The sequence below is a fragment of the Acaromyces ingoldii genome (genome assembly GCF_003144295.1).
Source record: "Acaromyces ingoldii strain MCA 4198 unplaced genomic scaffold FA10scaffold_3, whole genome shotgun sequence".
In the NCBI taxonomy this organism is placed as follows: Eukaryota; Fungi; Basidiomycota; class Exobasidiomycetes; order Exobasidiales; family Cryptobasidiaceae; genus Acaromyces; species Acaromyces ingoldii.
In genome coordinates, this window is record NW_020290249.1 from 1,625,343 (window position 1) to 1,643,176 (window position 17,834).

The 17,834-nt window shown below is 55.7% G+C and overlaps 9 protein-coding genes across 9 annotated transcripts; 5 read left to right on the forward strand and 4 right to left on the reverse strand.

The window, feature by feature from the left end:
• Positions 1-55: 55 nt before the first annotated feature.
• FA10DRAFT_301722 (glycoside hydrolase) lies at positions 56-1,480 on the forward strand (the record flags this gene model as incomplete). Its single annotated transcript, XM_025525023.1, has 1 exon — positions 56-1,480. One exon carries the CDS (start codon positions 56-58, stop codon positions 1,478-1,480), a length of 1,425 nt encoding a protein of 474 aa, XP_025377665.1.
• Positions 1,481-1,678: 198 nt separating this feature from the next.
• FA10DRAFT_241248 (Exo-beta-1,3-glucanase) lies at positions 1,679-3,326 on the forward strand. The gene is made up of 2 exons (XM_025519240.1): positions 1,679-2,238; positions 2,297-3,326. The coding sequence occupies exons 1-2, from the start codon at positions 1,724-1,726 to the stop codon at positions 3,216-3,218; spliced, it is 1,437 nt and encodes a 478-aa protein (XP_025377666.1). The 5' UTR covers positions 1,679-1,723; the 3' UTR covers positions 3,219-3,326.
• A 129-nt stretch (positions 3,327-3,455) lies between these two features.
• FA10DRAFT_294099 (hypothetical protein) lies at positions 3,456-5,827 on the forward strand. The gene is made up of 2 exons (XM_025524434.1): positions 3,456-4,726; positions 4,807-5,827. The coding sequence occupies exons 1-2, from the start codon at positions 3,488-3,490 to the stop codon at positions 5,602-5,604; spliced, it is 2,037 nt and encodes a 678-aa protein (XP_025377667.1). The 5' UTR covers positions 3,456-3,487; the 3' UTR covers positions 5,605-5,827.
• FA10DRAFT_241251 (hypothetical protein) lies at positions 5,702-6,363 on the reverse strand. The gene is made up of 2 exons (XM_025519241.1): positions 6,055-6,363; positions 5,702-5,990 (listed from the first exon to the last, which is right to left on the reverse strand). The coding sequence occupies exons 1-2, from the start codon at positions 6,191-6,193 to the stop codon at positions 5,866-5,868; spliced, it is 264 nt and encodes an 87-aa protein (XP_025377668.1). The 5' UTR covers positions 6,194-6,363; the 3' UTR covers positions 5,702-5,865.
• On the reverse strand, positions 6,123-8,809 carry FA10DRAFT_294101 (protein phosphatase 2A regulatory B subunit; the record flags this gene model as incomplete). The annotated part of the gene is made up of 6 exons (XM_025524435.1): positions 6,123-6,634; positions 6,702-6,803; positions 6,865-7,721; positions 7,786-7,982; positions 8,058-8,715; positions 8,786-8,809. 6 exons carry the CDS (start codon positions 8,807-8,809, stop codon positions 6,244-6,246), a joined length of 2,229 nt encoding a protein of 742 aa, XP_025377669.1. The 3' UTR covers positions 6,123-6,243.
• Positions 8,810-9,629: 820 nt separating this feature from the next.
• On the forward strand, positions 9,630-10,931 carry FA10DRAFT_241252 (hypothetical protein). The gene is made up of 2 exons (XM_025519242.1): positions 9,630-10,171; positions 10,241-10,931. The coding sequence occupies exons 1-2, from the start codon at positions 9,643-9,645 to the stop codon at positions 10,690-10,692; spliced, it is 981 nt and encodes a 326-aa protein (XP_025377670.1). The 5' UTR covers positions 9,630-9,642; the 3' UTR covers positions 10,693-10,931.
• Positions 10,932-11,345: 414 nt separating this feature from the next.
• On the reverse strand, positions 11,346-13,605 carry FA10DRAFT_266944 (hypothetical protein). The gene is made up of 2 exons (XM_025521711.1): positions 12,759-13,605; positions 11,346-12,688 (listed from the first exon to the last, which is right to left on the reverse strand). Exons 1-2 carry the CDS (start codon positions 13,214-13,216, stop codon positions 11,788-11,790), a joined length of 1,359 nt encoding a protein of 452 aa, XP_025377671.1. The 5' UTR covers positions 13,217-13,605; the 3' UTR covers positions 11,346-11,787.
• Positions 13,606-14,282: 677 nt separating this feature from the next.
• FA10DRAFT_266947 (Metallo-hydrolase/oxidoreductase) lies at positions 14,283-15,837 on the forward strand. Its single transcript, XM_025521712.1, has 6 exons — positions 14,283-14,447; positions 14,522-14,899; positions 14,960-15,021; positions 15,105-15,203; positions 15,260-15,376; positions 15,445-15,837. The coding sequence occupies exons 1-6, from the start codon at positions 14,400-14,402 to the stop codon at positions 15,626-15,628; spliced, it is 888 nt and encodes a 295-aa protein (XP_025377672.1). The 5' UTR covers positions 14,283-14,399; the 3' UTR covers positions 15,629-15,837.
• Positions 15,833-17,747, reverse strand: FA10DRAFT_266948 (alpha/beta-hydrolase). The gene is made up of 5 exons (XM_025521713.1): positions 17,474-17,747; positions 16,909-17,409; positions 16,797-16,835; positions 16,459-16,734; positions 15,833-16,389 (listed from the first exon to the last, which is right to left on the reverse strand). Exons 1-5 carry the CDS (start codon positions 17,676-17,678, stop codon positions 15,914-15,916), a joined length of 1,497 nt encoding a protein of 498 aa, XP_025377673.1. The 5' UTR covers positions 17,679-17,747; the 3' UTR covers positions 15,833-15,913.
• Positions 17,748-17,834: the final 87 nt, after the last annotated feature.

Below are 17,834 nucleotides of genomic sequence, written 5' to 3' on the forward strand. Positions count from 1 at the left end.
GTCTTAAAACGAGCGTAGCTGAGATATGAGGGAGAGCCAAGAGAGTGTCTCAAAGATGTACCCTGTCAAGCTTGTCACTCTCTTCCTCTCTGTTGTTTGGCTGCTAAGCCTCGGCGCTATCACCGTCAGAGGCGTCTCTGGACCAGGAGCGTGGCCCTATACGCCTTGGAGCACCAACAAAGCCCAAGTGAAGAATGCGCGGGGCGAGACCGTGACGATCGTCGGCGCCAACTGGCCGGGCGCGGGCGAGACGATGCTGCCCGAGGGCCTCCAGTACAGCTCGGCCCGTTCGATTGTGGAGCGCCTGGCCCAGGCCGGCTTCAATTTTGTGCGGCACACGTATGCGACGCAGATGATCGACGAGATCGAGGAGGGAGCCGTACCGGGAAAAGACGTCACGCTTGCTTGGGCGCTCAAGAATGGACTCGGGCTCGCTGCGGGAACCAACGTCCTAGCCCAAGTCTTGAAGAACAACCCGCAATGGACCGCAGAGACTCCTAGGATGAAGATTTGGAGCGACATTGCCAACTTGGAACGGGACAATGGAATCATGATGCACCTCGACAACCACGTCTCCAAGCCCATGTGGTGCTGTTCTAATACCGATGGAAACGCCTTCTTCGGCGACCGATACTTTGACATTGCTAGATGGACCCGAGGGCTAAGCAAGATGGCTAGATGGGCAATCGACCACCCAAATGTAGCCTCCATGTCGCTCCGCAACGAGCTGCGGCCCGTCGAGCCCGCAACAGCCGCCGTCGAGTACAGCTGGACGGCATGGGCGTCCAACGTGACCGCAGGCGCGAATGCAATCCACACCGCCAATAACAACCTGCTCATTACCATCTCTGGGCTCAGCTACGACCTAACACTAGCTCCCATCACGCGCGAGCTGGACCTGAGCGTCGTCGACCAGAAGAAGGCGGGCACGCCGCCAGTCTACTTTCGCATCGACGACCATGCCTGGCACGAGAAGGCCGTGCTCGAGCTCCATTCGTATGACCACAAGGGAATCACGACTCCATGCGACATCATCGAGGCTAATCTCTACAACAACGGGTTCAACGCGCTGGGCATCACGCCGCCACTCGGATGTGCATCGGGTCCCACCAGCAGCACGGTGGACCCGACGGGAAAAGTCGCATGCTACCCCGCCAAGCGCCTGACGCCCGTCTGGCTGACGGAATTCGGCCAAAAGCAGACGGATCCCATCCTGCATCTCAACACTTGCCTGAGGGACTTCACCGTCAAGCACAAGATTGGTTGGGCGATGTGGGCCGCCGTGGGCAGCTACTACACGCGCCAGAACACGGCCGACTTTGACGAGACGTGGGGGCTCTTTACCCACGACTGGTCTGCGTGGAGGAACCAAACCACATTCACGGGCTGGTGGATGCAATTCATCCAGCAAATGAGCCCAACCAATGTTGAAAAGCCCCAAGCTGCTTCTCCTCCCCCCAAGCTCTCTTCTGTACCTTAAGTCTGGGGCTCGCATCGCAGCAGAGCTCGCAAGCGACGCCGGTAATCTCATGAGAGCCAAGCCGGCAATCTTATTTTTAGCTTGCCTTTACGATGTCGGGATTCTCGCCGTCGACAGGGCCGAGCGCGCGAAAAGAATGTGAGAAAAGAGAAGAAGGAACGTGGGGTAGAGGTGGAGTAGGTAGAACACTATTTAGGAGATGCTGTCTTCCTCGAAGAAGACGCCATTCACTTGCCTACAAGCATGATTCTTCCTCTCAAGTTCGTTCTCCTAGCATGGGCTCTCGCCTTGGCCGTGGTCCCTTCGGTAGCCCTAGGCGCCACTGTCTTTCAAGCGAAGGGTGATGCCAAATGGCCCTACACGCCATGGAGCACCGACGGCCCCCACGTCAAGAATACACGGGGCGAGACCGTCACCATCGTCGGCGTCAACTGGCCCGGGTCGGGCGAGACAATGATACCCGAGGGCCTTCAATACGCATCGGCGTCCTCCATCATCTTGCGCCTCGGCAAGGCGGGCTTCAACTTTGTGCGGCACACCTACGCCATCCAGATGATTGACGAAATCTATGAGAATGGGGGCACGGACATCACGATTGAGACGGCACTCAAGAACGGGCTCGGCGCCGAGAACGGCACGGCGGTCCTGCAAAAGATGCTCGACGCCAACAAGGACCTCAACTGGACGGCGCAGACGACTAGGTTGCAGGTCTGGGACACCCTTGCGAAACTCGAGGCTGAGAACGGCATCATGATGCAGTGAGTCTGTGAGAGGAGCTTGACATGGCAGCACGAACTAAGTCATCTTATGTGACAGCCCCGACAACCACGTATCAAAAGCGAAGTGGTGCTGCTCGCACTTTGACGGCAATGCCTGGTGGGGCGATCGCTACTTTGATGCGGAGAAGTGGCGACGTGGACTGGCGTACATGGCCAATTGGGCCAAGGCTCACCCCAACATTGCGTCCATGTCGCTCCGTAACGAGCTCCGCTCCGCCTGGCCTCAAAATGACACCGACCAGACAAAGGTCGAGTACAGCTGGATCTCGTGGGCAAGCAACGTGACAGCGGGTGCCGATGCGATCCATGAGGCCAACAAGGACCTGCTGATCACCTTCTCGGGCCTGCAATACGACCAGGACCTGTCGGCCGTCACGCAGGAGCTCAATTTGAACGTAGCCCCTTCGTACAAACTCGATGCGATCAGAGACGGCAGGCGACGGAAGCCCGTGCACTTCAGGATTGACGAGCACGACTGGAAGAACAAGGCGGTGCTGGAGCTGCACCTGTACAGCATGAGCGAGAACGCAGACACGGGCACCTGCGAGGCGATCCAGGCCCAGCTGTACAACTACGGCTTCAACGCCCTGGGCATCGACGCGCCCAAAGGATGCGCCTCCCACGAGGCGGACGGCGACACCGAATACCATTGTCCTCCAGCCAAACGAAAGACGCCCGTGTGGCTGACGGAGTTTGGGCAGGCCCAAGACGCCACGCTGTACAACGACACGCTGACCAACTGCTTGAGGGACTTTACTGTCGAAAACAATGTCGGCTGGGCAGTGTGGTCCATTGCTGGTAGCTACTATGCGCGCGAGGGCGGCCAGGACGTGGATGATACGTGGGCGCTCCTGAATCACAATTGGAGCGACTGGAGGGACCCGCCCACATTCAAGTCGTTTTGGAAAAAGTGGATCGGCGACATGGGCAAAACAAACATCGAGAAAGGTCGTCATTAGATAGTCCATTGCAATATCGATCTGGCCCATCTTCAGCGTCATTAAGAGCAATGCTCCTTTGGCGTAGCATTCCTATTTAGAAGCAAGCAGATTCCCAATTAAGCGAATGCTGAGCTGATAATTGCGAGAGCTGAAGTTTAGGAAAAGGAGATTCGAAGACCACTTCGACGCCCGCTTTTGAAAAGACGCCCACAGTTGCAAGGGTACTCATGAGCCTTTTTATAAGAGCGTTGTGCAGGATTAAGCAGTCCCCTCTCTCCTCCATCACCATGGCAGCACTAATTGAAGCAGAATCAACGATGGAGGATCTCGAGCGCTCGGAATGTGGGATCGTTGAAATAGCGACTACTCTTCCTGACGGTATCGGTCCCTCAAAGTCTTCGTTTTCCTCAAACTCGTCGCGGTCCCCTCTCACGCCTTCACCGCTTCCTCCGCCTCCTACGGCCAAGATCTACCCCGAAGGACATATGCAACTGACAGAGATGGGCACTGCAGACGACGGCATCGTTTTCGACGCAGGGGAGGTAGCTGCCAAGAATCATGGCTCGCTTCACGTCGAGGCTGCTCCCGAACACTGCTTGTCCGACTCTCCCACTGAGGTCGTGCCTACCATGATGGAGCCGACAGCAGTCAAGGAAAATTTCTCGATTGCACCTTCGAGTACGAGGGCAACCATACCCACTTCTGAAGAAGTCTCCACAGAAGTGTTTGAGCCTGCACTTTCTCAGCCGTTCACCCGAGAGACACCTCCCGCACCCGCAAATGACGTCAAGTTGGTCCCTTCCGTCGGCGCGGAGTTGATGCAGGCAGGAAATGCTCAGCATTATCGCACGGTGATCACGGACGATGTTGACTCCATTCAAGGAAGCGTCGACGAGGGTAGGGCTCGTCCTGAGCGCCCGCCACGTCCACAACGTCCAAAATCCCGGCGAACTCTATGGACGATGCTGCGAAGCAGCTCTTCGACCAGCGATATCAAGGTGTCTGCGCAGGCTGATGGGGAGCAATCCGAAGAAAAGCCCGATCGCCAAGCAAAGGGCAAAGAACGAGCTCTTCCTCCTCTTGGTCCTCCTCCTACGGCAATAACACAAAATCGAGGGGCCCATCGACGCGCAACGACGCACGACGAGAATATGCTGCACTGCGTCATGAAGGGTGCGGAAGAAACTCAGTCATCTGCTCATCAGGCTGCCACTGCCGCCACCACTGATGGACCTCCGCCTCCAACACCGTCTACGAAGCCAAATCGCCAATCTGTACCACCGCCACCACGTCGAAAAGCGAGCATGTGGGACATAGCGCTGTCCGCAGCTACCCGTCTCTCGTCGTCCTCTTCTGCGTCGCAGCAGCAGAAGGATGAATCGATTTCGTACCTAGTGGGTGATGAAGGAAAGCTTGCGAGCGAGGCACTCCGCTTTGCGCACGCTCGACATGTTCTGCGCACCGAAAAGGACGTCGAGGTTGTCCGCTGTCTCGCCCTGGATCTCGATGAAGGCTGGCGCGAAAAGGTGAGCTCTGCCACTCCCCGTTGCATTTGCGTTAAAAGTGATGCGAAAGAATATTGACTGATGAACCGGGATATCTATAGTTGAAGGAGGTCTCAGAAATGCGCCAACGTCTCTCGACTTCGCAACAGAAGCACCATGATGTGCTCGACGAGAACAAGCAGCTTCGTGTGCAGATCGGCCAGCTTTCAGAGTCACTCGTCACCAAAGAGGTCGACTTTGAGACGTTACAACGCCATACGCTCGATTCTGCCCGAACTGAACGGGACGAGATCGTCCAGAAGCACAGAGAGGAAATGGAAGCGACGACGGAAGAGAAGAGACAGCTGGAGAGGATGTGGGGACTGGAGCGGGCGCTCAACAGCCAGCTTAGAGTGGTACTTGGTAGGCTCCTGGAAGAACGACATTGGAAGGAGCAGCATTTGCGCAAACAGGACCCGTCCTCCGAGTGCAAAGATAGCCAATCTTCTGCCTGCTCAGTGGAAGGCGACCTAAGCGCCACGACTATTCAGGCCGCTCAGCAACAACACGCTCCAGCAGCGGAGGGGAAAGCAAATGCTTACCCAGACGACGAAGATGAGCTCGTCAAGAGGGAAGCAAAAGGCTGGATCAATCAACTTAACAGCATCCCACTTCCTCCGGACTACCTCGAAGCACTTCAGCTTCCCGTCGCATTCCTTTCGCCAAACCACAACGAGGGTGCCGGAGGTGAAAAGGAAGAGACTGCGAGGTCCCTTGCCAACGGGGCCTCTCTTCCTTCGTTGACATTTGGTCAAATTCGGCAGAGGCTCAAGGAAGAGAAGAGCGAGGCGGATCGCTCCTACTTCGAGTCGGTGTCGCAGGAGAAAGAAGGGGAGGGAAAAGACGAAACGACCTGTTGATTTTGGGGATCAAGGGTTGACGGATCATCGGGATATGTAGTGCTCTGCTAGATTCCCTTTGAGCCTCACAGGCCTGAGGCAGACACGATGATCAAAAGAAACAGCATACAAATGTCGATATGTCAATAGGCGAGTACCGACTTTCACAGATGGGGACTTAAACAACAGAAGACTGAGAAAGAGAAAAAATTGTGTCTCTGAGTGTGTTACTTGGCGTGAAAAGAAAGAAAGGGGAAAGGAAGTGGGAATAGGTAAGAGAGGCTACTGAGGGAAAGAGAAGAAGAAACAAAGGGAGGCGACGGGGAGATGTGAAGGAACAGTGAAGCGGAGGCATGCAATTATCGTCCAGTTCTCACGACTACTTTGCTGCTCTTGGGGGTGCAACTCTACGAGGAGTGTCGTGACGTCAGTCAAGAGGCCATGAAGAGATCAGAGGCAGCAATGACTCACCCCTCGAGAGGCTTGTGATGCTGGAGTTCTTGGAGCACGGTGGGGTCCATTGGGATTGTCGACTTCCTACGGACATGAGGCGATGTCTCGTTGGTAGCTTGCTCCTTGTTAAGGGAGACAAAGCGCTTCTGTTGTCCATCCTTACACTTTAGCCATCCCTTCCATTTTCTTATATCTTGTCTCTATCCCTCAACCTACCGTGTCGTCAGTGTTTCGCGGGGTCAACGGACCTTGGGTGCCAGCCTCGGGCAGTCCGTCCCCCGCATCCTCAAAATCCTGCCCCGCCGATTTGTCGCCATTGGCACCCAGGCCGCTGCCGACACTTGGGTTTATGGCTTCTAAAAAGCTCCCTCCTCTCGCCGTACTTTCCTCCCCGTCGTCCCCTGGCCCAAGATCACCAATTGATCCAACCGAGTCGCTGTCCGAAAGACTCAAAAGCTCTGCAGTGCTTGATCTTGGGGCCTGCTCCTCATCTGCCAGGTTCTTTGGAGGCGTCGCTCCAATCTTGGCACTGTTTGCCAGCGCTGAGTCTCGCAACCTCTTCCATGCTTCATCGCGCGCCTTGAGCTTCTGTCGTTCTCTGCGAGGACATTGTCATGAGGAATTAGCGAAGGAAATCATCGACACAAGCGTTACCAAAGACCCACATTTGTCGTTGCTGTTTGAAGTCGTTCGTGCACATGTCGAAGAGATTTGGGTTGATCTCCATAAAGAGTTTGAGTGCGTTGTAGACGAGGCCATGGATCGTTCTGAGGTGGAGAGAGTCAATTTGTGAGAGTGAAAAAGAGAGCACAGAATTGCCCAACTCACCTGTTCCAGTGGCTCTTGGAGTTCTGGTAGAGAGCCGCAAAGACGATGGGCAAGATGACCTGAACATTGTCACCTATGAGATTGACAATGTATTCATTGTTCCAGAAGTAGAGGGCCCGCTCGGCGACTTGGAAGTGCTGCGAATTGATGCACCGCTGCAATTGCTGGAACAGAGGGACCTCAATCTTGACAAATTCGGCCGGCTCGATGACGTCGAGAATCTCTTCCACTTCGTTGAGGAACATGACCTCCTTCGGGCTGTTGACTTTGGGCCAGTATCGAAGCAGCCCCAGAAGCACCTCTTCCGTCAGGCTGCTGTCCTTTTCGAGGAATTGAACGACGCAGTACGCCAGCTGAGGGTGGTAGAGGGCCAGGCTCTTGACTTTGTGCAATGGGATTAGAACTCGCGTGAGGAACGTCTTGTGCTCCTCCTTGAGCGGCAGGGCAAAGCCGTTGATAATGGAACCGAGGATCTCGAGTAGCTCGGCGATGCCATTGTGTCTCTCTGTCTCGTAGATGAATTGGAAGAAGACGTTGTTGATCGATCGGCGGATGAAGGCCCTCAAGTTGAGGAACTTGCCGTAGATGCGGTGCAGCGTCGTCTTGAGGAAGTCGCGCTCCCTCGGGTCTTCGCTGTCGAAGAGCTCTAGGAGCTGAAGGACAAAGTGCTGATCGATGAAGCGCTTCGCGACATTGGTATTGAAATCTGGCGACTCAACGAAGCGAAGGAAGAATTCGTAGACGATCTGCAAATGAGGCCATGCCAACTCGAGCACTGGTTCGTCCTCCTCTGGATCAAAGGCGTCGCCGGTGGGATTGACTTGAGGCGGAATGGACCGGAAGAGGTTCGACGAGAACTATAAGCATAGCCTTGTGGTCAGCCCTGCTTTCATCAAGGCCTTGGAAGGAATCAACACTCACCATCGAGACGACCTCCGGATAGATCTGCTCGGTAATGACGCCTCGTTGACTGGTGATATAATCGAGCATCTCGTGGAGCGTCTGCGCTTTGATCTGCTTGCCCTTGAGCTCCTGGCTCGCATCGTTGAAGTCGAAGACGACGGAGCACTGCCTCAGCTTTCGCACAAAAAGCTCGGGCCGGTCGGCAGGCACGACCTCTGTTGTATCAAGAACAGTGAATGGTCAGCACCCTGGGGCCACAGCATCCTACCCTTTCGTCTTTGTGAACTCACCCCCGAAATTAGGCAGCTTCTCGAGCTCGACCTTTTCCGTGACATGGAACCGACTGCTCCGCTGCTTTCTCGGCGGTGTCTTGTTGGTGATTGGGATGGTATCTTTGGGGCCCTGTGCAACACTGCCGCCCTGTCGAAGTCTGTTAAGGGTTCCGATCTTGGGCGGTGTCGCGCCCTCTGTTGTCGTCAGTCCTCCAGGCCCCATTCCTAGTGAGGGGACCTGCGCGCCGGGAGGCGGAGGCGACGAGGGCTGGCCCGGGTGTGGATGAGGAGCGTGAGGAATCGGGTCTTGCGGCATCTCGGACGACACGACGACGATTGGAGGAGCAGGCGACGTCTTGTCCGGCAGCGTCGACCCACCCCTCCGCTCTCCCGTGGATGCCGAGCCCGAAGACGTTGGCCCGCCAGCTGAATAATGGTGTTGACCGAGATTAGATCCCGACCTCCCGTAGCTACCCGACTCTGCTGATTGATTTCTGTTGAGCGAAGTGGTTGATGAAGACGGCGATGAGCCTGCGCTGTTTGCATGCTTGAGCGAGCCGGTGTAAGCCGGATTCGACGGTACCGAGCCACCTTTCGGCGGTGGGACGGGAATGCTACCAGCGTTGGTCCCGCGGTTCGAAGCGCCGTTTTCGGTAGATTTGGACCTCGAGAGGTTCTGCATGCGAGGAGGAGATTAGCAAAGAGAGGCTTTTGGCGATAGGCAAAGTTCGAGCTTTGACACTCACCATGGCCTTCTTGAGACCTTTCATCTTGTCGCGTTCCTACACCCGAGCGTCGAGACGGGGCGAGCGTTCCCTTTTCTCTTTCTCTCCCACTCCCACTCTCTTCTCTCTCCCTCAATCCCGTTCGCGCCTTACGTACGTGTCTGTGACTTTACGGACACCCTTGCCCTGTGGTTCCCGAGTCCTGCCTTAGTCAAGCCCCTAGCCCCTCTATGATAAATGTTGCGGGTCGTCGCGATGAGAGCCGTCGACAAAGAAAAGAGGAGGCAGTCGCGTGTCGGATTTGAGACAGCACCACGGGGACGGACGGACGCACGTCCTGCACTTCTCCTTGGCACCGTCGAGGGGGTCGGCGCACCAAGACGGAAGAGGGAGATTGGCAGCGCAGACCACGAGCCTCGACTCGACGCGACAATAGACCGAAAGGAATGGGAGAGAGCGGAGACGGGGCAGGAAAGAATGAGCGAGCGCGATAGTCTGCGACGAGGGTGGTGCAGCGCTTGAACCTCTTCTCGACTGGTCGATAGGTGGACGAGCTGGATATGTTCTTGCTCCTGTTTAGTATTTTAAATTCGCGCCTGCAGTGCTTGTAATCTAGCCCGCTTTTTTAAAATCCGTTAGTGGGAAGTGGGCCACAAAGTCAGGGCACTGTGGCCCAGCCACGGACACAACGCGCCCACACGTGACGGGTGAAGGGTTCTTGCTGGCGTCAGGGCGCCTCGTCACCGTATTTGCCATGCAACGGAAAGGCAACTGGCGCGCGCGCTTGCAACTTATTTTTTAGGACTTTTGGATTGAGCATTTTTGGGTCAGGAAGACGACCAAGGGCGAACGGCGTCGTCGACAGGCAACCTCACAGTATGGCGCTCTCGATCTTTGTTCCGATCGGGTACATCACCATCCTCGTCGTCTCGCTCTCCGTCTTCTCCAGAGTCTACCGAAAGCGATCGGCGCGGGCGCTGGCGAAGGAACATGCCTCCTGGTTCCCGGAGGGACACCCAGAGAGAGACGTCTATCAGACACTGGTATTAGCCGCTGCCAACAGCAACGATGGGACCGAGGGGAAGCAGGCGACGATTCCCGAGGTGGTGCTCAAGGCTGCGTTGCTGAATCGAGCCATGACCGACGTGCGAAGAATCATTCGTATGAGAGACGACAAGCAGGCGCTCGCCGTCTTGCTCCAAAAGGGTTCAATCGGCGATGAGACAATGGCAAGATTCGGCATGGCGGAAAAGGAGCTCGAAGCGGAGATTCTTGACGTGGTCAGCGAGGCAAATACCTTCAAGGAGGGCTGGGGCCAGCTGATCTTTCCCTCGGCAAGCGAGATGGTAGCCCACCTCAAGCACAAAGAAGTCTACTACGACATTCACAAACAGAGGGCAGAAGAGAGTGCGTGTGGCTCTTCACACTGCTGAAAGCTTGTCCTTTCTGAATGCTGACGACTTGTCCTTTCAACAGCAAAGAAGCTTGTCGATGCAGGCAAGCCCGTGCCACAATCCAGAGTGCCCCTGCCACCGCTCGTCACGCCCGCTGGGACCAGTATCACGATCGGAACTCCGCCGCAGCAAGGGTCGTCCGGTTCGAATACACCGTTGAAGGTCAATGCCCCGCAGACCAACGGCACAGCGGCGGCGGCAAAAGCAGCGGCAGGGTCTGGCAAGGCAGCCACCACGGTAGAGGAAGCGGCCGATGACGATCAAGTGAGTTCTCGCTTGCTTTTTTCTCTCTCTCGTTCTCCCCCTCATCTCCTCTCTCTCTCTCTCTTCTCTCTCCTCCCTGTTTTTTTCTTCATTTTTTGCTCCCATCTCTTCTTCGGACCCTCCCGTGCTCGGCCTAAAGTGAAATGGCATCGTGAGCCGGAGATACCACGGGGAATAGGGAACGAAAAGCAGTTGGCACATGGTGTGTAATGCTGAGTGTTTTTTCCTCTGCCTCGCTGTGACCGAGACACTTTCATTTCCTCTTGTTTCTATGCCATTGAGCACGATCCCCAAATCGTTAGGAAGCGTTGAAAGCTGACCCACGTCTTGCTCCTCAACAGACTGATAATAGGGAAGGATCGGCAGCCACCGCCAAGACCAACGGCGAGGCTGCAACGTCGCGAAGAGAAGCCAGCGCAGCCTCTTCCTCCAATCAAACCATTTCGTCGTTGGGCGATGATGACGGGGCAGAGGACGAGGAGGCGCAAGGGGCAAAAGGCCAGCAACTAGGTGACGGCGGGCCTTCGCTCGTCGATGCAAACCAACCGAATGGGCAACAGGGAGGAACGAACCGCGCGGCTCGAAGACGGGCAAACAAGAACAAGGGGAAAAAGTGAAGAGAAGGGTGAGCGGGAAAAGAGGAATCTCCGCCTTTTGTCTGCCTGCCTGTCCTTTGCGCGCCCACCCACCTCTCCACAAAACATCACTCATCTGTAATAGTGTCTCCTTCCAATCCCTCACTCTCATTGTCGCGCCCTTTGCAGCGCCACTTGTTCCCATCTTCTCTCACTCATTCCACCTATCTTTAAAACGAACGATCAAGCTACGTTACCTGCTAGGCGCAGTGCAAAGGACCTGGAGAAGTGGAAAAGGGATATCTTTGAATTAAAGAACGGGAAGAGCGAGAGAGAAATGAGAGACGTATGGACGAAATGGAGGTAAGGACGTGTTTGAGAAAGAGCGTGTGGTAGTTCGGAAACGTGTGCTGCGCGGTCGGTCCCTGGAGCAACCAGGGCTCCAAGCTCTACCTGAAATTTCTTAGGCATAATGGCCGGCTGAGGAAGGAAAGTGGGAAGAATGAGGCGGAAGCTTCTGTCTTGGAGTCCGTTTGAGAAGAAGAGACCATAGGAAAGGAAAAAGGAAAGGAGAAAGAGATTTTCGAGAGGAGCAACCCGGAGGGAGAAAAGGAAGGAAAGTAAAAAGGCACAGAGAAGGCGAAACGGGAGACGGGCTCTCGATATCGAGGTCCGAGAGAAAGCGAAGGCTGGGAAGGTAGACGAGGACCTAGATAGACGACTTGCATCTTCAAGCCTGAGTCGCAGCTGCAGTCGGAGTCGTCGCAGCCAGGTCGCTTCTTGCCAGCGCCTCCGCGGTCTCTGAGACACCCGCATTGGTCGTCGAAGCTCTAGGGGTCGTTGGGTCGCCAGCATGGTTCCCTATCTGGGCCTGGGTCACGTCGACATTCAGCCCTTTTGCGGCCGCCACGTCGCTGTGAGCGTTTCCGTTGCCATTCGTCACCGTGGCATGACCATCTTGGGATTGGGGCCCAGACGTTTCCTTGGGCGTCGCATAGCCTTCCTGGTTCGTGTCCATTGACTCTCGCACATTGCTTCCAAGCGACGGACTCGTGGCATCGTTCTTGATACCTGGATTATCTTCTGCAGCTTTTCGCTCGAGTGGAGCGCTTTCCGGCACTGCCGCCACAGAAGCTGCAGCTGCTGCCGCTGGCGGCGCTTTTATGCCTGGGCCGTCCTTGCCAGCGGCAAGACCGTTGGATGCCTCGAAGTCTGCTGCAGCGGCTGTTGACGATGTTCTGACAGGAACGGGCTTCTTGTGGACTGAACCAGAGCTTGCGCCAAAGAGCTTGCGTCCGCTGCCCGAAGTGCTCCGGTTGCTGACCTTTCGTTCTGCCTTTTTGGCGCTGTTCTTGCCATCGGTAGTGCTACTGGAGGCCGCAGCGGCGTGCTTGGATCCCGCCTGGCTAGTCTCTGGCTCGTCCCAGAGGCTCGACCCGAGCGGGCGCTCGCTGAGAAGCTCCTGCTTTCGCCGATGCGTCTCTTCGAGGTCCTTGAGGCTCTTGAGACCTTGGCTTTTGGGCAACTCGGCAGCCGAAAAGGTGAGCTTGGACAGGTCCTCGGGAGGTTTGAAGTCGGGAGAGGCGTCGGAGATTTCCTCGGTGATGAACGTGGGCTTCCACTGACGACGCCTATTCAATTCGAGGAAGACCTTGGTTGATGAGCACCTCCGCATACAGGGTAGATAAGCTCGCGACTCACGCTTTGAGGAAGCTCTGCATGTCTTCTGCCTTGTCCATTCCGCCGCCCGTGGACTGCGTAGTGGGTGGGCCGGCAAGCTTGACAGCGTTCCACTGAACACCTCTGCCCGCGTACAGGTCGCTAGGACGAACAAAGGGTGTGACCGTGTCGGCTGCTGGCGTCGACGGATTGACGGCATTGACGGCGTCCATCAAGCTCTGGTCCTTGCCTTGAGCGGGAAGCGAGGCCGAGGTGACCGATGCGGGCAGCGTCGCTGCTTTGCCACCTTTGTACGACGATGGAGCATGCTTAGCCTTTTCGCTCCCGCCGCGGACGCTGCCATAGGTCGTCGATGAGGGCGAGCGAGGACCAAAGTCGGTGTTGGAGGCATCATCACCCCTGTCCGAGGTGATGCTGGGAGCCGACAGATCGGACCGGCGCGAAGATTTGGAGCGGAGCGTTTTAAAGAACGAAGGCATCTTCCTGCTTGGTTTCCGTTTGAACGATGCGAGGGAGAGAGAAAAGGAGAGAGAGAAAGAACGAGGGCTGGGGATTCAAAGTAGATCTAGTGTCTCGTCTCGTTGGGAGCCTGCCGGTGCGGGACACTTGTCGCAGACGTGAGGATGCTGATGGCGAAGTAAATGGAGAGATGCACTTGCAAAGACGAAGAGGAGGATCCTGTCTTTCCTTTGCCTTTTTTTTTTCTTTCCAAATGAGAGCACTGATCTCAGAGGAGAAAACCGGCAGCCGTTTCACGGGTCCGAGGCGTTGGGCGATGAATAGGTGTTAAAAGGGTTTGAAGGGCGCAAGGATGAAATGGGCGTTTGGGATCGTGAGTGAATCTGGTGGGCGTGAGGCTGGCGAGAGGAAGGAAGGGCGATGCACATACACGCGCGCACTGGGCCAGCCAGAAGACTTAGCTTCACGCTGGCTTGTTCTCCGAAAGCCACCTCAGTAGCTTAAAATGTAACCTCGAGACAAAGAGTGCTACGATTTTAAATTCCAAGACACAAGCCAATTACTACCTCGTGTCCGTTTGTATCAACAAAATCACTATCTGTTGGCGTGTGCGACTGTGTGGTCGATCATCGCTGCGATGATTCACCATCGACCGAGGCGTGCAGATCAGACAGGATGCGAAAGCAGTCAGAGGAAATTGAGGCGAACTACCTCAGCCTGCTTCAAGATGCCGTCTATATGTGGCAAATTGTGGGCTTTACTTCTTACCATGGCAATGTGCTGCCGCCGCAATGCTGCTTTAGAACCTTTGAAGTAGTGTCTGTTGCAGCCACGTGCTTGCTTGGTCTCGCTGCGACTCGCTCCTCTGCCATTTCGATGGTACCCTGAGCCGATCTGATCTCATCTCCTTGGACTACGGAGGCTTCGAGAGGGGTTGTCGGCCGCCAATGAGCGACAACAATCATAAGAGGGCCCGCCACATTAGCAGAGCCCTTCGATCATATGACCAGAAGACTCGCACGAGCCACCGACGCACCAAAAAAAAGTTTGGAAAGGGTGTTGCAACATTCTATCCCCCACCCACTGCTTGTCCACAGCGGGGCCCGCCTAAAGGGTTAATCTATAAGATGAGCGCGGGGCAGTGTCGTGTGCGGTGGGTCTCTGTCCATCTCAACACCGTCTTTCACTCGTCTTCGCTTCGCCATGTCTGACCAGTACAGCTTCTCCCAGCACCAGACTCAGGACGGTGTGGTGGGTACCGAATGGAAACAATCTGCCTTTAGTCTTTGCTCTTGCTTAGTAGTGTCATGTGGCCCCCTCTGCAGATCTTACCTCAGGTTCTCAATCGTTGCCCACCGGGCACCAAGGCCCATGTCCTCTGCGTGGGCTACCTACAAGCAGATGCCGGCTTCTTCCTGCGAGGCGGCAACACATCGACGTACTCGAACCCCGACGGCCCGAGCAAGCACGAGCGCAGAGATCTCGTCATGTACGTGGTCCTCATCGATCACCCCTCCGAGGGCTTGATCCTGTACGAGACCGGATGTGGTTACGACTACCCCAACGTCTGGCCATCGGCTGTACACGATGTCTTTCACCGTTCCAAGTACTTGCCCGAACATGAGCTCGACACTGCCATTGCCAAGGTCGGCTACAACATCAAGGACGTCAAGATGGTCATCATTGGACACCTGCATCTTGATCATGAGTTTAATCACCTGTCTCTGACAGAAGCCACCTGACTGACTAGCATTCATTCTGCACATGCCGGCGGTCTTGACAAGTTCAAAGGCACAGACGTTCCGATTTGGGTCCACAAAGAGGAGTGAGCCACACTACTTTCTTGTCATGGTCCTTCCCCTTGTCACTTTTGTTGACTGACATTTCCTTTTCCCTCCCCCTCACAAGGCTCCTCTCGGGTTTCTACTCGGTCGCGACGGGTGCCGACGCTGGCGTCTACCTGCCCACCTACATGACAACCGACTACAATTGGAAGACGTTTGACGAGTGGGTATCCCAGGTGTATCTCGGTGTATATTGGCTGATTCCTTCTCCTGTTGCAGGCGGACCACCGACCTGGCCCAGGGCTTGACGCTGCACCACCTGCCTGGCCACACGGCGGGCCTGTGCGGCCTCCAGATTAACCTCATCAACTCGGGCACTTACATCTTCGTCTCTGAGTGAGTGTTTTCTCCCAACATGGGAGTCTCAAATCTCTCTTTCTGGCAACTGACACTGGAACGTGCAGCCACGGTCACGTCAAGGAGAATATCTGGCAAGGTGTACCTCAGGGCTGGCTCGCGCGTGACCATCAGGCCTGGTTCAACAGCAACCAGAGGCTGCTCCGTATGGAAAAGACGATGGGCGCCAAGATTATCCCCGGCCACGACGAGGACATTGCCACGCCCCTCTTCGGCAAGGTACTAACGTAGGAACACGAAAATCGCTTCTTGTGTTCCATCACGGCTGAAGGTATCTTGTTAGTGTATCCTCTGTTTGCGTTCCACTCAACGTTTCAGTTGTGTCACACCTATGTCAATACTTCACACGATGTCTATCACACACTCACTGCCAATGAACCTGAACTCCTCTTCTTTATATTAGTCTAGTTGCGTGTGTATTGCGACAAATTATTGCAGACGATTTACTCTATAGTGAACAAGTACATGATGCAGAGAGACGAAAGGAGAGAGAAAAAACTCGATGAAGGGACGCAGCTATGAAACGGCAAGGAAGGCGTGTATTTTCTCATCAACGGTAGCATTGGCCACACTACTGGTGACGAATGGAAACGACGAGATCTTATCCTGGCCTTCGAGGTACTCGACTTGTACGCCCTTGAGGTCGGCCAGATTGTTGGCGAGGCTTCTAGCCTCGTTGACGTGAACATCGACACCCCCGGCACAGATGAAGAAGCCGACTTCATCTTCGCCCGACTGAAGCAGCTGCAGGGCGCGTTCGGTGTATGCGCTCATCGACTTGGGCATGCCGGGGCTAATGAGCGGGTGCGAGGCGCCAAGAATCGAGATGGTCTTTGTCAGCTGATGCGCAAAGGCACCCAGCTCGTTTGTCTCATCAGAGGCCCTCTTGGCCCACCCCTGTCGATCGTTCTCGGGTAGCGTGCTGGGGAGGTGCTGCAGGTAGGCTTGCCTCTCGAGGAGCATGCCCTCAAAATCTATGATATCGAGCTTGCCTGGTTGGCGTAGGTTCCTCGTCAGCATGCTAGAACGAGCTAGAGGAAAAATGGATGACCGACTCTCACCACTCTGCTCCAGAATATCGCGAGGGACGGTGAAATCGCACCATGGCGAAAAGAGGAGCACCTTACCTGGCCTTCCCAAGCCTTGCTGCCCGGCATGGGCGAGCATGCTGAGGTACAGGATCAGTGAGACGCACAGACCCGCACCAGCACTGTCGCCGAGAAGGATCACGTTTTTGCCCTCGAAGCCGAGTCGATCGACGAGGTAGCAGTAGGCGGCAAGGGCGTCTTGGAGACCAGCGGGGAATGCACCGCTGGGCGAGGAAGCCTTGCGGTAGTCTATTGAGGACGCGTAGTTAGCACCACCGTTAATCCAGCTTACGGCACCTGACGTTACTCACTGACTGCGAGTGTCCTCAGTCCCAGCTGTCTCGTGGTGGCTGAAGTGCAGGAGAAAGGCGTCGGTCAGCGCGGACTTCAACGATCGCTACAGTGAAATGATCGACCACTCACTCCAGGCAATGGGCCCAAGCAACGGTCCATTGCTTGCATATCCGCAGCCGGCAAGGTAGAGTATGACTTTTTCGCCCTGGCGAGCAGGGCCGCATCCTAGGCCACCTTCCCTTGCATCTGGCTTCACCGCGACAATTTTGCCGTGCTTGACATGCGCTGCCTGCGTTTTCCAGAGCCAGATGGCCGAGCTCGGTTCGGGCCGCACGACTCCAAGCCCTCGCACGTCTCCCAGGAGCGTTGACGAAAGTCTTGCAGACAGGGGTAGCGCCTCGCTAGTCGTCACGCGCTCGAGTGGCGGCTTGCCCGCGCTCTCTCGCGGTCTCAAAGTGGCCCCAACTTGACCTTCAAGCGGAAGAGAGGGGAGCACGACGACTTCGGTATGGAGCTGCCAGCCCTGGTGGCGGACGCCAAATGCCCAACGGGAAAGATCCGGGATGATGCGCTCTGCGGGCGGAAAGCTGGGGATCTTCTCTGCATGCGCTGCTGCCCTGAAGAGGTGGGCTAGAGAGACATGTACGTGTTGGTCAACAGTATCAAAGTGGGATCTCCACCCCAATCAACCCACCGACAATGGTGACAGCTATTGTCTCTCTCCATTCCCAGCTGCTGGCTCGACGGACAGGCCATGACAGCGACTCGAAGCCGATTCTGCCCCAGACGCTCGAGGGAAAGACGAGGTGGAGGAGCACTCCACAGTAAACAGCCAGAGGGAGGAGCACGGCGACGTGGACGAGAGCCAAGGTGCCGTGCCACAGCGTTGTCCTGACCATTCTCTTCTCGCCTCTTCCTCTTCAATCACACTCGCAGCAGCAAGACGAGAGATGGTGGGGAAGACCAATTGACCGTAACCTGTCATTATCTACATGCACAAGGAGAGCAGCTCACGGCTCGATCTGTTTTATTTTTTTCTTTTTTACTTTTCTCTT